At 32.3% G+C, this 17,890-nt stretch overlaps 3 protein-coding genes across 7 annotated transcripts in view; 1 reads left to right on the top strand and 2 right to left on the bottom strand.

Moving 5' to 3' along the window:
• The window catches only part of LOC126773785 (protein kinase C, brain isozyme), a 519,888-nt gene that overhangs the window by 235,482 nt on the left and 266,516 nt on the right, over positions 1–17,890 (top strand). For 3 of the 4 annotated variants that reach the window (XR_007669771.1, XR_007669772.1, XR_007669773.1), the window contains exons 7-13: positions 174–494; positions 1,241–1,414; positions 1,785–1,876; positions 1,954–2,320; positions 3,784–3,948; positions 4,578–4,738; positions 4,894–6,245. Coding sequence is in view for 1 of the 4 variants with exons in the window: in XM_050494939.1 (XP_050350896.1) it covers positions 174–494; positions 1,241–1,414; positions 1,785–1,876; positions 1,954–2,320; positions 3,784–3,948; positions 4,578–4,730 (1,272 nt within the window). In the remaining 3 variants the exon portion in view is untranslated. Of the gene's footprint in view, positions 1–173; positions 495–1,240; positions 1,415–1,784; positions 1,877–1,953; positions 2,321–3,783; positions 3,949–4,577; positions 4,739–4,893; positions 10,531–17,890 lie in introns of those variants that run through there. The other variant, XM_050494939.1, reaches the window with a different exon arrangement.
• The window catches only part of LOC126773860 (uncharacterized), a 381,320-nt gene that overhangs the window by 254,778 nt on the left and 108,652 nt on the right, over positions 1–17,890 (bottom strand). The gene's annotated exons all lie outside the window — the stretch shown is intronic.
• Positions 10,895–16,437, bottom strand: LOC126773863 (tetratricopeptide repeat protein 36 homolog). Its single transcript, XM_050495085.1, has 4 exons — positions 16,225–16,437; positions 12,201–12,380; positions 11,764–11,939; positions 10,895–11,568 (listed from the first exon to the last, which is right to left on the bottom strand). Exons 1-4 carry the CDS (start codon positions 16,340–16,342, stop codon positions 11,485–11,487), a joined length of 558 nt encoding a protein of 185 aa, XP_050351042.1. The 5' UTR covers positions 16,343–16,437; the 3' UTR covers positions 10,895–11,484.

Here is a 17,890-nt window from a genome sequence, read left to right as displayed (position 1 = left end):
TTTTGAAAAAAAACGTGTAATAAATATAAAGCATATATGAAATTGCTATTTGAAAATTGTTATAAAACTGTTTTGTCCAGATTTTAATTTTAGCATTCGCATATGACCAAGGTATATCAAGGATGCCATTATTTAAAAACTTTATGACAGTAATGATTGTCAATTTCATTCAGATATGGGATTGGGATCGCACTTCTCGAAATGATTTTATGGGATCTCTCTCATTCGGAATCTCTGAAGTGATGAAGGCACCAGCTGAAGGCTGGTTCAAGCTGCTCACTCAGGAAGAGGGTGATTTCTACAACGTGCCTGTACCAGAGGAAGGTGCGGATCTCGCGCAACTGAAGACCCAAATGAAGACCACTAGCTTGGGCGCTCGTAGACCTCCTCCACCGCCTGATAGAGAGGTCCCGCATAACATGGCGGCCGCTGATGTTATTCGAGCGACCGATTTCAACTTTATAATGGTGCTTGGAAAGGGATCTTTCGGAAAGGTTAATATTAATTGTTTGATTAATTTATTTATTAGCAAAAAAATAGATAAAAATAGTTCTTATTATATATTCCTTTTGTAGCTCCATTAAAAACATTGACAAAATTAATTTAGTATCATAACTTTTCAGAAATTAAATGTCTCTTACGTTGCAAGTTTGTATATATTATGAGGCTTCGTACATGGTAATTTTTATATATTTTAGGAAACCAATAGACACTTGCACTGCAAGAAGTATAAACAATACCTCACACCGCGACCAACCATGCTATCTAAGATATTATACCCCATTTCCTTACTCCTATAATTTAAAAATTCTCCTATAAGCCTAAAAAAGGTACACACTTATTATCATTATTTTAAAGTCAGTTACACTGGCGGTAGAGCTTTGTGCAAGCTCGTCTGAGTAGGTACCACCCACTGCAAAACAGCAGTACTTGATATTTTTGTGTTCCGGTTTGAAGGGTGAGTGAGCCAGTGTAATTACAGGCAAAAGAGATATAACATCTTAGTTCCCAAGGTTGGTGGCGCATTGGTGATGGCCAATGTCTATGGGTGTTGGTGACCACTTACCATCAGGTGGCCCATATGCTCGTCCGCCTTCCTATTTTATAAAAAAAAGTCTAGACGATTAATGAATATTTGAATAATGATTGGTGAATACCACATTCAGACAGACCCGTGTAAAGTCCTGACACCGATTAAAAATCCAATTGATAAAAATTTCATTTTGATCAATCATAAAAGGTAATGCTGGCGGAGCGTCGAGGAACAGATGAGCTCTACGCCATTAAGATTCTGAAGAAAGATATCATCATCCAGGATGACGACGTGGAGTGTACGATGGTGGAGAAGCGAGTGCTGGCGCTAAGTACTAAACCACCTTTCCTCGTTCAATTGCACTCCTGTTTCCAAACTATGGTGAGTAATGGCAACTTTAATGAAATCGAATCCCACAATATAAATTCAATTTAAAATATACGATTTATCTTTTCGATTTTGGTGAGTTTGTCTTTGGGTAGATTTTCCTTGACCTATTATATTAAACAATTGTGCTCAAATTGTAATAACTCTCTTAGGTATTGTATGCTTTTATATTTATTAGGGACTACGATATCACTAGTAAAGATAGAATGAATTTCCTTTGAAGAAAAAATTAATATTATTCTTGAAAACAGTAGCAAATTAGAAAGATGTATTGTGCTATACGATTATTTTTTGATCCAAAATTTGATTATACTCAATTTATTTATATATGTTTATTTATATATATTTACTTGTCTTCTTACAGGATCGACTCTATTTCGTTATGGAATACGTAAATGGTGGGGATTTGATGTTCCAGATTCAACAATGTGGCAAATTCAAAGAACCGGTCGCTGTGTTAGTAGATGATTACTTTGAGCATTTAAAATCATTTAATAAATTTTGAATATAATATTTTTTCTTACTAATTTTAGTTTCTACGCCGCTGAAATTGCTATCGGCTTGTTCTTCCTCCACTCGCGTGGCATTATCTATCGTGATTTGAAGCTTGACAACGTCCTCTTGGATCAAGACGGCCACATCAAGATAGCTGACTTTGGTATGTGCAAAGAGGGAATAACCGGCGACAAAACAACTAAGACCTTCTGCGGTACCCCAGACTATATCGCCCCAGAGATTATTTTATACCAGCCGTACGGAAAATCAGTAGATTGGTGGGCATACGGTGTGCTCCTGTATGAAATGCTTGTTGGTCAGCCTCCTTTTGATGGGGAAGATGAAGAAGAACTTTTCGCGGCGATCACGGACAATAGTGTTTCATACCCAAAAACTCTAAGCAAGGTGAGAATTACATAAGTTATTCTTTTTTAAAGCCAAAATGGCCCAGTGATAAAAACGCGTAAATATTAACCGATGATCGTGGGTTCTAGCACCACTGAATTTTCATGTGCTTAATTTGTGATTTTAATTCATCTCGTGCTTTACGGTGAAGGAAAACATCGTGAGGAAACCTGCATGTGTACAATTTCACTGAAATTCTGCCACATATGTATTCCACCAACCCGCACTGGAGCAGCGGGGTGGAATAAGCTCCAAACCTTCAGTCAGCCCATCAGTGGGACATTCACAGGCTGTTACGGTATTCTTTTTTAAACATTTTTCAACATTTACCTTTTAAGGAAATACTAGTTGTATTTACATAGAAAACATAATGGTTATAAATCTATATATATTTATAACCACTATTTTGACAATAATAATCATCATGTTCAGCCCAAACTAATCCACTGCTGGACATAGGCCTCCTCATAGGCGCGCCAATTCTCCCGGGCCTTTGCTAGTCGCATCCATTGAGCACCCGCCATTTTCCTAAAATCGTCTGACCATCGGGCGGGTGGTCTGCCCACTGGCCTTTTTGCTTCTCTAGGCCACCACTCCGTGACGACTTTAGTCCACCTTTCGTCTTCTCGTCTGGCCAAGTGTCCAGCCCATCTCCACTTTAACCGTGTGATATAAATAATAATAGTGGAGGACATTATTAGAGGAAATAGGTTAAGAATTCAAGTTTATAATTACTGTTTCTTAACTGTACTTATCTATCTAAGAAATCATATTTATTTTGCAATCAGAAAACTTATGGTTACTTAAAATTGCACATACTTAAGTAATTATCGAAGATCAAACCATACTAGTACACGAATTGAAGCAACCCAGGAAAAAAACACGAACACATCCCCACATACACATAACACACACACGCACACACACATCTTAGTATATGGAGTAATAATAAGTAAAATAACATTATTAACAATGTCTTGGAATATTTTGTCCTTTGATTGAGTTTGGCTTGATATGGAATAAAATTGAGATGATTAACATGATTCTGTACAATAATAATAAATTTCACAATATCCCGAGAACATTGTGTTTCCATACTGAAATTTAAAAAAAAAACAAACTTATACCACCACGCTGCACCAATGCGGGTTGGTGCCTGGTGTGGCACATGTGGCAGAATTTCAGTAAAATTAGATTTCATGCAGTTTTCCTCATGATGTTTTCCTTAACCGTTGAGCACGATATGAATTATAAACACAAATTAAGAACATGAAAATTTAATGGTGCTTTCCAGGGTTTGAACCCACGATCATCGATTAAGATTCACTCGTTCTAACCACTAAGCAATCTCGGCTTTTTTTACTAAAAAAACACTATTATTATTATATTTCTACGAAAAGCATGTTTAAGTATTCATCACTATTACAATAAATCGATTTATCATAACATTAAACTGTTTTCAGGAAGCAAAAGACGCGTGCAAATCCTTCCTCACGAAGAATCCTCAAAAGCGTCTCGGTTGCGGCTTGCGAGGGGAAGAGGACGTACGCACTCACGCATTCTTCCGCCGCATCGACTGGGCCAGAGTGGAGGCCAGAGATGTTCAGCCGCCCTTCAAACCTAAGATCGTAAGTATTGCACGTTCATTATCTTTTTATGCCCTTTTTACGTGGAGGCGCTTACGTGTTCGATATAATGCTGCGCTTGACAAAATTCCATTAGTCGACTCTTACGAAACCACCAAAGTTAAGGTGTGTTTTGTTCTATTATTCTACCATTACTCATAAATGTAAAAGGAAATACATATGATTTTATGGTCACTGTAAATTCGGAACCCCATGTATTAGTAAAAACATAATCCCAATATTTTTTTTCCAAAGCTTCAGTGTAAACTTTTCGTTACTAGTGTTGACAAAAAATAAATTTTAAATTATTGTTAACAATGGTCTTCTAAAAAAAAGAATGTTTAAGGATTTTGGGCTTTATTATTTATTTAAGGGTTTTGGATGTGTTCACGTTAGAAGCAATTTGATAACATCCTTATATTTACTTATTCGTAAAAACTATACGCAAATCTACCATTGGCTACAATTTACGTCATACCATAAAAAATACCTATCATATAAATTAATTTTATTACATAAGTAATGACAATATTCTATGTCATATCTTTATGTGTCTATATCTTAGAGTTAGGAATGAAACCTAATAAGTGCTGTTACAATGGATATATTAAATATGTCAAATTATTTCACAGAAACATCGCAAGGATGTGTCCAACTTTGACAAGCAGTTCACTCAGGAGAAGACGGAACTGACACCGACGGACAAACTGTTCATGATGAATCTTGATCAAACCGAGTTCATGGGCTTTTCCTTCCTCAATCCGGAGTATGTGCAACATGTGTGAACATCCAGGTAAGACGCTTTTTATTCAAAGTGTCTAAGAAATGAAATCACTCATATAAATTATTTTATTCATTATCAAAAAATATTTGAAATATTCAACTTAATTTATATCTATTTTACATGTTCTTTTTTCAATGTACGTGTATTTTTTTTTGTCATTTTAGGGTCATCTTTTTGCATCATTGAAGCTAATTCAAGGGCTGTCCTGGCGGTGGCCCCTGAACTTCATCTGTCGACTCTCTCCGTCACTCTTAAAGCATACGTTGTTTGCTGTCTCGCTCATCGTATTATCACTTCATTTCAGATTCGAACACTGACTTGTTTAATCTTTAAGAGTGAAGAAGTTTATTTGTTCCAATTAAGGAATTTGAGAGAATAATTTGCTCATTTCCTCGTAGTTTTTAATTAATTTACCTGAGTATTACTCAAGGACTGTTTTATCCATCCAATGCGACATGACTTTATAGTTGTATAGTTATTGTTTCGAAACGCAATAAATATCAAAGTTTATCTCAACGAATTATCCAAAGCAATATTACGTGGATGTAAATCGTCGTTATTATAATACCTAATATTATTTAGAAGAATTGCTCTCTTTTATTTATAGGCTGTATAAGTGGTTACTCATTACTAACTTATATTTAATCTGTGTTATAAAACATAGATAAAAAATATTCAACAAGCTTCCATTATTGAAAATATCTTCCACTAATGTTATAATGTTTTGACATTTATATAACTTGATTTTTTTATTAACGTGAAATAAAATAGTTTTTTTAGACAGAATTTTAAAATATCATATCTTGGGGCCACTTGATAATATAGTTAATATAGGAAGCTATTATTTTCACAGAACAAATGACATATGACGAAATTATACAAACTAAATTTATCCGTAAACGCGAGTAATTAAAATCTATATTAGCGCGTACATTTCAGAGTGTCATGTAATTACTTGTGTGATTGGGTTTCGGTATAATTTCTCATTCACATATCAGTGTTTGTAATTCGAATGTTATTGTATATCGTGTCGTGTGGATGGCGCCTAACTGGAGCGGTTCAATCGTCTATCTTGAGCTTTATTACTATAACAGTATGGATCATTATCTTCCTGCTAAATTTAAATAATTATGTTGTATAATCTCCGAGGCGATATGCTATTTTCTTGTGAGTAAGTAACTCGATTAAAATTGAATCTCTATTCAAATATTTGATTGTTATTTATTTTTATTGTTAGTTAAACTTATTTTATTACATGACATTAATTTTTATAAACATTTTAACGTTTAATTCGCGAATACGGCTGTATTGTGGCTGTCATTAAGTTTTCATTGTCTATGGTATTATTTAAGTTTGTTTGTTGTTTATGCATTTAAATAATTTTCCTTTGGTGTGGTTACAAATGGTAACAATTTTTTTGTTAGATGATGCCTGTGAATGGACTATTTGTATGTGTGTATGTGTGCGTGTGTGTGTGTGTGTCCGTGTGTGTGTGTGTGTCCGTGTGTGTGTGTGTGTGTGTGTATGTAAATGTTCTTTTCTTAAAATTGCGGTTTTATTAGACGATTACCTTACGACGTTGTACCATTTTGTCAAAAATCTTGTGTGTTTGTATTAATCAAACTATTTTAATATATTTTTCATGTTTTCATTCCATCGTCTAATCACACCGCAACGAAGCTGTTAGCTGTTAATAAACGTGTATTAAAAATAGCCTTACTAACATTACTTATATAATAAATAAACTAAAAATACATTTAATAAATAAATTGTAACCTTGCTAGTTTAAAAATAAAATGTGAAATTAAATTAAATGAAAAGCAGTTGATTCTAAATTGAAAGTAATAAAATGTCATTTTAGATGTTATAATTTTTATATATAAGTATTCTTCCAACGGACGTTATTGGAAAAGCAATCTTAAAGGGATAAGCTTATGGTACATCATCTTTTGGTTTTTTCAATAACGTTCATGATGCCGTTTACTTCGCCGAGTTTAGAAGTTTCGGTGTAACGGCTTTCTTTTTTCTGTATTCTAGATGTAATATTTAATATTATTTTTTAAGCTTAGTATTAAATAAGGGTAGTGTGTCGACTCATTTTCAAATTATAGTCAATCTGAGGCCATCTAAAAAAAATCATAATTGATGATGTTTAATCAAACGCTCAATGCGTTCTTAGACAAATTTTGAATCTAGTCGAGTTAAGTTTAATTTTATAAAACCGTTTCAAATTGTGCTCTATTTACAAAAGCAGTAACTTTACATAATGCTGCTTTTCTTTTATTGTGAGTTTATTTGATAAATATTTATTTAGCCATTTTAATTTTATTAGATTAATATATGAAAATGTGTCGACGTATAGTTATAATCAGCTGGAGAGGGAGTCAAGTAGAGCGCCTTTGCGCTTACCCCCATCCGTGCATTATTACAAACACATGTGTACTTCAACCATAGACAATTGGATGCATTTTTTTTGTAAAATGTAACCTCTAAGGTTTAATTTTTGATATGAACCCGTAGAATAATAATTACAGCGGTATACATCACCGACTAGAGGAAATAAAGAGAAGAATGTAATATATAAACATTCATAAGTAACTCTATGAAGTGTTCACACTATCCATAGACTAATATAATTTTGACAACGTCAGCTGATTTGATGTGAATGATCTGATCGACATTATTTAGTCTATGGTAAAATGATATAGTATAAATGAGCAGTGTTATTCTATAAAAAATACATATCAGGGTAATATAGAAACAACTTCTATACTAAGAATATTTAATATAATAAAACTTTTTTTTGAGCGGTCTATTAATAGACAAATGTTTATTTGTTTTTATTATTTGATTTAACGAATTTTATGATGTTCGTAGTACATGTGTGTTTTAAATACAATTGCACTATCCCCAACCAACCTTTATTATTAAAAACACTTTTAATAAATTTACTTTAAATATTTCAATGTCAACAAGTGACGTTGTTGCGTAACGTTGGAGGACGAACGTTGTCTTCTGTCAATATTGGCTATTATTAAAAGTGTTTCTTAATGCTCACCCAGCTAGCTAGCTTACATAGATATAGATTCAACATTATTGATCACAATTTAACAAACTATCGCGACACTACTGTTTATTAAGCTGAATAGATTTTCGTTTATAAAATATCTCAAATAGTTAATAATGAACACATAAGCTATAATATGCAAAATAAGTGATTGCGACCATAAACAGAGCTTATACTGATAATAAATTAATATAAACCAATCGAGTTCGACACAAATAACCTTAATATAAATATAGTTAACATCAAAATATATAATACATAATCGTTAGCTTAATGTAAAACCCGCGTTACACTTAATATTTATGGCTTGTGTGTTCATAGCCTTATTCTAAAATATATAATTCGTAATTATATATATTTTATCTACTATATTCTATCTCAGCGTTGTTGAGATTTGGCCACGCCACTGTATTCTGAACACCAATTTTTATAGCTAGTTAACTAGTTCAAAAATAGAAGTTTTTTTTTCATCTGATATCGTGTAGTGTTGCTAGCTTACGCCTTTCGACATATACTTCACTGACTTGGTCGGTTTTTAGATAAGATATAAAGAGTTTATAAAACTTGTAGCCATAATTAACGGTATTACGTCATATTACCAATATATTTGCTAAGATCTCACTTGTATATAACGTTACCATGTTTTACTTTATTGCAACGTCTAAGCCTTTATGACAAATGATATCTAATATTTAACCATCACGCTTTTTCGCTTAAAATATATTTCATATATAGCTTTCTAACAAATGCGAAACATTATATGAAAGACATTATATTATGGAGATATAATATAAATTGTATAACATACGTAAAACTTTGCCGTATATAAAAATAAAATTCGCTGACAATACACACTACCGTGGCAATATAAATGTTTACCGACGTGACAGTTTCAATTGCTAGTGTTGCCCGCTAGTAAAATAATTGTATAAGTTTAATAAAAGAATATTATTGAATAATGATATTAATTTGCGTAGTCTCTGAAATAGTATTAATATATTATGTAGCTGTACTTCATAATTCCTTAGTATATCGACTATATTAAAGATTGTAGAAATAAATATGGAAAATCAATGGCAGTCGCTTTATAGGCCTAATTACCCAGGTAGTAAAAGCCCGTAGTTAATACAGGTTTTAGTATACTCTTTAATATTTTTAACGTATTTTAATGGTGTCATGTTAGCAGTTTATGCACGTCGCCTGTGCCAAAAGTGTATATAATTTTTTTCCTAATATTATAGGAATGTAATTTTCTAAATCGTTTCCATTGTTATGTGTTCATTGGCATTTTACTAGTGATTAAAAAATTGTGAACTAATTCAATTCTACCACTAATATCTCATACAGTTTTATATAATATTTACAGAGTGGACTTATTATTTAATAATGAGCAAGATTAATAAAATTATCCTACTGTTGATGAACTTCTAACACATTGTATTTTAAATGTTTACAAAGCTTTATCAAAGCTATAAATAAACTAATATTGAAGCAAATACATACTTAGATGTTTTTACAGATACAATATATGCATTGCAAAGACAGATACGTTAAGAAGCTTCATAAACAATCTATGCATAAATTACTTTAACTAAAATATAAAACATAACTCGGTTGAAAGTTTGAATTTTAAAATAAATTTTTCGGTCACCAGTAAAATGCCATAATAATATTTGTATCACATTAAATTTTTATTAATAATTGCACCAATTTTACTATTATTCGATAAGAGTCTTTACTGTATGGCTTATATTAATGCGAATCCAAGATCAAGTTATTGATTTATGTTAAAGTTCTAAGTTAGGTTACCTAAAGTTCTGATTTAGTATCGTATATATGTTAAAATATATAAATAGTTTGTTTTCTTATCAACAAAATTAAAAAATCAAAACTATAGGTAACTCGGATTTGCAATATAAATAAGCTATTATGAAAAATTATCTGTCAGCTAAGATTTTTAGAGAAATGTTACCTTTGTGCAATTGTATTTATTGTTTATATATAAGATTTTATTGGAATATAAATATAGCTTTTCCTTATCAAATTAATAAAATACATTTCATAACAATTTAAAATTTTTGAAAATATTCACACGTCTAAATATCCTAAAGAGATGTCATTTGGTTGACGCATCTATGGTAATTTTGTGTGCATAATAATTGTAGTACACTCGTTGCCCTATAATTATATTAAATTATAATATACACTATTTTTAATAACGGGAAAACTTGAGCGTACGGGTGGAATATAAAGTGTCATTTTTAAGCAAGACAATATAAAAGTGCAACACTGCAAAATGCACGATAAAGGTTCAAATATCTACCGTCAATCGTTGGTCACATATCGAATTCATTATTCACTTTTATATATTTTTGTGTTTTCTACAAACGAATTATTCAACTGATTTGCAGATCGCCTAGAATCGCTAGCAGCGGTTCATTGCACAAAATGTAATCTGATAATATCTAAAATAAAAAAGAGTATCGCTTTGACATTCTAGACTAGGATATGGACGTGTGAAATTTCAATATATTAAATATCTAAAAAATGTTTATTGAGAAGTATTTTATTTATTTATTTACATATAACATACCTACATATGTTTTTTTTTTTAATTTTTAATATTCTAAAATGACTTAAATAATAATCAGTATTACTATACTGTACAATAGGGATTTGTTAAAAGTACTAAAATTGTTTATCATACAGACCCATTGCTCATTTAGTTTATGTTTAAGAGTCAAAAGTATTATTCTTATTCAACAATTAAGCTATATCATATTAGTTTTATGTCTACAGAAGCAATGGGTTAGTAAAAATAAAATTATAAAGAAAAATTTAATAAATTATTAATGTTGTCGTAATTATATGTAACATTATTTTTTTATAACTATTTCTTTTATCATTTTTCATTATCTGTAACGCTTGAACTAAATGTACTCACAATATTATAACTATCTCTGTGATATGATCATCCTTTCACGTACCTAGTAAAAAAGTTTCGCGCCAATTTTAACGTCATTTTTACAACAGATTAAAAACATTCTAAAAACATTTCTTTGCAACGTGTGCCAAAGAGGTTTTATGTTTATTTAAAAAAAAAACAAATGAAGCAGAGAAGTCGGTGTTCATTTATTATGTTAATTATGGCTCGCGAAACCTTTTTACTACTTTATTAAAAAACTTTAACTCTACGAAGTGCACTTTTGTATTCGCGTTATAGTGTACCGTTGTCGCCTCTCACTAGTTTTAATATAAATATTATCAAGTTTTGAATTTAATACTACTGTATAAAGGATTTTGTGCGGAAAGTTCTAATAATGTAGTTGACGTTTTATAAAAAATTCCTCACACAATCTTTTGATATTTTATTGCATATACCTACTATTATTAATATTAATAGCGTAGTTACAGAATTTCAAATCGTAGTTACATTTGCCATTTTCAAAATAACGTAAAATTGACATTTTCGAGGGATTCGTGGTATTGTGTATGGAGAGTTCGTAACTCTGGTCTGGTCCATTGGACCAAGGAATGTGTGGTTTTCTCAAATGTGATCGTGGATTGTACTCAATAATATACATTTCTAATCCATTAGATTCCAAGTGTTTTATTTATTCCGTACCCTAAAATAGATCTTATTATACGAAATAAGAAAAAGTATTTCTTAATTTAAGAATTGTATTATTTATAATTTGATTTCCTTTTCACCTCTCATAACTTGACTCAGCATTTGATTACAAAGGGCAGCGTAAGGATTGAGTTCGACGACCTGTAAATTATATATCATTAACTAATATGACCATATTCTCTACTATTTGTTACAAAAAAAAATATTTTTGCCTATTTTAGTGTTACATATTTCTTTGTCAAATATATAAATATACGTTATTTTAGAAATAACCGAAACTTCATAATAAGAAAATATAAAAATATGAAACTTTTTTTTTTGTACTTGACAACTGACCTGTTTTTTAGCGAAACCGCTCCCAAGCTTAGCTGCTTCCGTGAAGGCGGCTCGTGCGGCGTCGTCTGCACCGCGCTTGCGCAGTAACACTCCTCGTTGGCATAGTGCAAGAGCGCGTGCACGTGTTTTCTTACCTTCAGTAACTTGTAGCACATGGTCTATATCTTTCATAGCGTCTGAAATTATTATATGTTGTCTCCATTAGAGATCGAATTATGACGTCAGACATCTTATATTTGTTGAGATACATTGTCTCAATCGAAGAGTCAAATTGGTTCAGTGGTCAACGCGTGTATCTTACATATAAAATTTAGGTTATAAAATTAGCATATATATACTTTCTCTTATATCCCTTTCTCTCTTCTACAAACATTATACAGTTGTGATTCATTAAATACATTGATTAAAGATTAACCATTAAAAAATATTATAGATACCATCGTCTCTCTTCATCAGTCTGAACACCTGTGCTCTGTCGTTGTATCCAGAAGCACGTTCCGGCGCCATCTCAATGCCTTTGTTAAGGAGATCCAACGCCTCATCCAATTTTTCAGCTTCAGCGAGATTCACGGCTCGAAGGCATAACGCTTTAGAGTCTTCGTCTTTCTCTGTAGTATCTATTAAAAGTATATTATTGATTTTTTTATTACTAAGTTATTAAACGTAAGCTTTCACCTTTGGGCCTAAAATTAACTTTTAAAATCAATATATAAGCTTATCTTACGAGGCAAATCTATCTGTCTATCTATGCTGTACTCTTATTGAAAACTCAAGTTGTACCTATCAATATATTATTATGAAAATAATTTTATTTTAAACGTAATGCCCGGGTTACATTTCTCGGTTCAGTAAACTGTACAAATTTAAAATTAATTTCGTTACTTACTTTGGGAATATTGTTGTTGTTAGAAATATAAAACGCGTGGTCATTAATTACTAGCCTATCGAATACTTCGACGGCTACATGAAGCTAGTACACAAGCCAGGATAGTAAAAGCAGTGGTGGCGGGGTGTTACTGGCTTAAAAATAGAACTCCATTCTATTAAACTGTCCCAACTTGAGACGCTAGCTTAGTAATTAAGAAAAGAAACTAGTTTTGTATACACGAAGCCAGAGTTATTAGCTTACTACACTAGCTTGAAAAACGTGCCTCGCGTCACCCGGGCTTAAATTTTTTCTTTATTAATTTGGTATTAGTATCAGTGCGACCGAGCTTCTCTCTAATTATTACATCACGAGATCTTAAACTTAAATTATATGCTCAAACTATATGCCTGATAGACACAGTTACTCCTTCCTCGACGTAGACGTTCACTAAGAACGGATAATACGCATAATCTAGCCGAAATATATTTTTCTTCTTATCATAACGATTAGCTAATTATGATTAAATGTTGGTAAATAAAGAATTTTCTGGAAAAAACACCTACAGATATTAGGTACACTTAAAAACAATTAACATTTGCACCAAATCGTTATCAAGAAGATTTTCCAATATACACAAAACCTCGACTTTTCGCACCGGAAAGTCAAGGAAAGTGAACTACATTCAGAGTAATGTCAAAATCTATTAAATATAAATTTTGCATTAAAATCAGTAATCAGTAAGACGTCCATGTTCATACAATTCAAGGAAAAGATAAATAAAGATTGTTATTATTATTCCCATATTTAAGGATATTCAAAAATCCAACGTTAATACGTTGAAAGATCGTGATCTCTATTTATTTTTTAACTGCTGAAAACGAGGAATTAAAAAAAGATAAATGCGTTAGAGAATTATGATTAAATTTAATTATTAGTAAAGTTTAAATATTTTATTCAACGGACCTAATGTACATCGTACAACTTATTGAAAGTCCAGATTAACTACCACTGCTTCGAGAAGAACATCCTTCTATGGGAAGAAATGGTGCAAGAAACCCACAGGAAGACCTTCTTAAATGTCAGATTGTTGTTTACAAGGCATAACTTTATTACCATAACACTGGGTACATACAAGAATGAATATTAATAATACGTATTTCAAGTATTTATTTGCCAATTGAATGTACAATAGGATCTTAAATTCTTAAATTTTACATACTGCGCCTCGCTTAGCAACCTTTACAGGTGCATATTGCAAAAAAAGTGTAACTAGAGTAGTATTTCGTAAAATATAAAAAAGTATATAGTCTCCAAAGTGGGACAAACTTGGTTGAAGTATCATCTGAATGATTTGTTAACTGGCTCACCACTAGGGGGATGGGATGACCCCTCTGTTACGTGCTGTTGAAATTGTACGTATGTCAATTGTCGTAAAAAAAGTTTAAATCGTGATTCAGGATCATAAAATGAGGGAACTGTTTTTATTTAATAAATAAAATAGAAATATTCACTTCGATGACTCCGTATGCTGCCCGGGGCTATGGCCACCCCGGCCAACGCTACGTCACTTAATAAACAGTAAGTTAAATTAAATATACCCCAATAATTAGTTATATTATGTAAGTTTAATTATGTCTTAAGCTAATTATTTGAATGAAATGCCATGCAAGATGCGGTATCTTCTGGGACAAATATTGTCATACTTAAAAGAAGGTCCAAACAACGTATAGAATAGATAAGTTTTTGTCATAATAAATATATTATTTGAAATATATACAATTGCTTTTACAAATAAAAAATACTATTTTAATACCGATAAAGTAGTGACCCATCTACGTCACTCAGCGTTAACTAATATTAATTATTCTCTAAAAATAAATTTTGAAAAAACCGTTACATTTAAAAAAAAACCGTTAATCGTTTGTGATTGATAACAAATGTTCGAACACAATCACAACCACTCAAATATCATTTCAATGCTCAGAATATTATTGATCTCTGTTAATTTAAAATTCGAATCAGCTCAGCGCCTGTTTTTCTCTTCCAATGATTACTTCCTCTAGTCACACGTTATTCCTTACACAGTCCATCTCGTCGGTACGGCAGATGGGTCGCCTAGTAGTAAATAGTCACCATAACCGATAGACTTTCGCGATGTAAAAAGTATTCTATATAACCATTCCTTACATCGTCAATGTGCCATCAACCTTGGGAACTGAGTACACACACACAATAGTAGTTATTGCTGATTGTCGGTTAAATATATAATAAGTGGGTGGCAAATACCGCGACGACAAAGCCACTAATTGAGTGTCGGTATTTCTCACAGCTTCACAGCACACTGGGTTCAAACCCGGGCAAGCACCACTGAATTTTCATGTGCTTAATTTGTGATTATAATTCATCTCGTGCTTTACGGTGAAGGAAAACATCGTGAGGAAACCTGCATGTGTCTAATTTCACTGAAATTCTGCCACATGTGAATTCTACCAACCCGCATTGGAGCAGCGTGGTGGAATAAGCTCCAAACCTTCTCCTCAAAAAGAGGAGAGGAGGCCTTTAGCCCAGCAGTGGGACATTCACAGGCTGTTACGGATTACGGATTTCTCACAGCTTATAGCTGGCCGGTCGCTAGATATTACAAATAAACACGAGATAGCCCTGATGATGAAACTGGACAAGGACTACTGAGTTTTAAAAACTAAAAAACGGCGGAATTATTTTAATTTAATTTACATATAATACAGAAAATGCTTAGGACTAAAAATATATATATGTTCGACGCGTATATTTAATGTATGTTCACCAATCGTACTCGGAAACGTCTAGACCGTGAAGCTGCGTTTATGTCTCATCTCGTGCGCAGTGTAAAAGCAAAATATCGTGTGGAAACCTACTTAATACGCCTGATGAGATTCTGCTACATGGATGAACATGCAGTACAGCAGCTTTGTGGAACGCCAGGGGAGACTGGACCAAATTCTAATTATGTTGTTGTTCACTCTGATAGAATTAAGGAAATTAATAGATTCTTTCATGGCATATATTACTGTTTAATCTATTAAAGTTAAAGCAAAATCGAAATTTCACGTTTGTATTCTCTTCGATAGTATCGTTTGTATTTTAGCGATCGTAGTTTAAACGACGTCACAAAAACGAATAAGCGTATGTAAACGCTATATATATATATATATATATATATGTATATATATATATTTGTTATTATTTATTTAAATTTATCTTTGGGATGAGTAAAATCCTAATACTTCTAACATATTTCTACTTATAAAAGCAAATAGAACTTCAAAAATGACTTTACTTATAATAAAAAAATATATTCACAAATAAAGTTGTAAACTTAAGTACATATACCATAATTCACATATGTTGTTTTCAAAATGAACAAAACCGTTCTCAGATAACTAATTTTAATTAAACATGATTTATAATTATGACCTTTATTACACTTATTGACGCAAAAAAACAATGTAACATGTGTGAAACCACTAAATCAACTCTATATAAACGTTGTTTTCTCTCGTTCATTTGATTTAATGAAATTAATAATAAATGTATAACGAACTGCTTCTTACCTTCATCTTCGATGAATTTATCTCCATCGTCAGCTAGATCGCCGATTGTCGCAGTTGGATCAAATATACTTCTAAGTATAGCGCGGTCCCGTTCACTTAAATTTTCTAAATCAGCCATTTCCACAAGTCAACTGGTCGCTCAACTATTATAAAGTAACGATTCTTGATGTCAACAGTAGTGTTTTAAGCGAGTATGCTAATAAGACAACTTGGATACATTATAGCAAAGTTGTTGCGCAAGAAATGTTTAGTAGTACTTATCTGAGAAATCTAACGATAAACATCTCTAGATGTATAGAAATATTATAATTTATCTCGTTAAATTATTATATGGAAAATATCATATTTTAATTGCTGATGAATACACATATTTTGTAAGATCAAAGTCGAAACTCAACGATAGTACCAAAAGAGAAATTTCGAGACTATAAAATATTCAAGCCGTTAAAATTAATTAATCTATTTCTGAAATTGAGTTTGACCAGCCAAAAATATTCAAATGAAATTGTGTTTGATCAGCCGAAAATATTCAATGAATGAATGATCCATAGATGTCGCATCCAGGATTTCATTACGGGTTTCCCAAGTCCCTCGAGCTGTTGGTGTCCCTTCACAAGCAGTAAGCGGATACCTACCCAATCTACTAAATGACCACGCCCTTTTATTCCTTCAAATCGGTTTAATAAAAAATGTAATTGTTTCAGTTTCAGTGATAGGGGCAAGTCCAAACTTACGAGTAGTGGTTTATTTGTGCATACAAATCATCAACAGTAACTTACACCTTTTTTTTAATGCTGGAAAAACGCATTACACGTTTCCCCACGGGAACAGTGGGGGTATGTGGGGCTCGCCGGTGTCCAAGGTGCAGAGTGCGCTCCGAACATCGGAATACCCACTAAAACACCAGCGGTACCCTTTCCGTCTTAACGAGGAGCGCCACGGGATCGCTTTCGCATGCTACCACGACGCTCTGACAACAGGAACTTGCAATGCAAATGTGTCTCTGTCCATCTGATAATACCATTCTCTGATTAAACCACTGAACCGATTTTCATGAAATTGTCATAATAATGGCATAAAGAAAGCTAAAGCTTCAAGAATGTACATGGGCTTTTTTATACCCAACATTAACAAGCCGGCGAAGCCGCGGCCGAAAACTCGTTATAAATGTAACTATTTACGCCACTGTTCCAGTACATGACTTTAGGAACTGTCCTACCTATAATCCACATAACCCACATATTATTGCTCTAGTTATCATACCAATAATGCGATGTGTTTTTCTTTTTCGGTATAAAGAGTAATAAGTGTATAACTTTATAAGCCATTCTTTTATTACATATTAGTAACACAGCAACTCCGGCTTGAACCCGCAATTTTCGGAAGATTCACGTGTCATCTCACCTCTCACCATGCATTCTCTAAATAATTATTATTAAAAGCTACATTCTTTAAAATTACAATTTTTTAATATTATTAATATTCCATGGTGACTGGTAGACAAAAAAAAAAAACAACAAATATTTTCAACAATTTTAATAATAATTTCGGTTAAAATATAAATCAATAAACTAATACGTCTACTTCTTAAAAATAAAGAGTAAACCGCAATGGACAGGACAACCATTGGGGTAATTAGACAAACTCAAAACTGAGTTCCAAGGTA

Source organism: Nymphalis io, chromosome 15 (assembly GCF_905147045.1).
Source record: "Nymphalis io chromosome 15, ilAglIoxx1.1, whole genome shotgun sequence".
NCBI lineage: Eukaryota > Metazoa > Arthropoda > Insecta > Lepidoptera > Nymphalidae > Nymphalis > Nymphalis io.
Note: the sequence above shows the minus strand (reverse complement) of the source record. Positions and strands in the feature narration are given on the sequence as shown.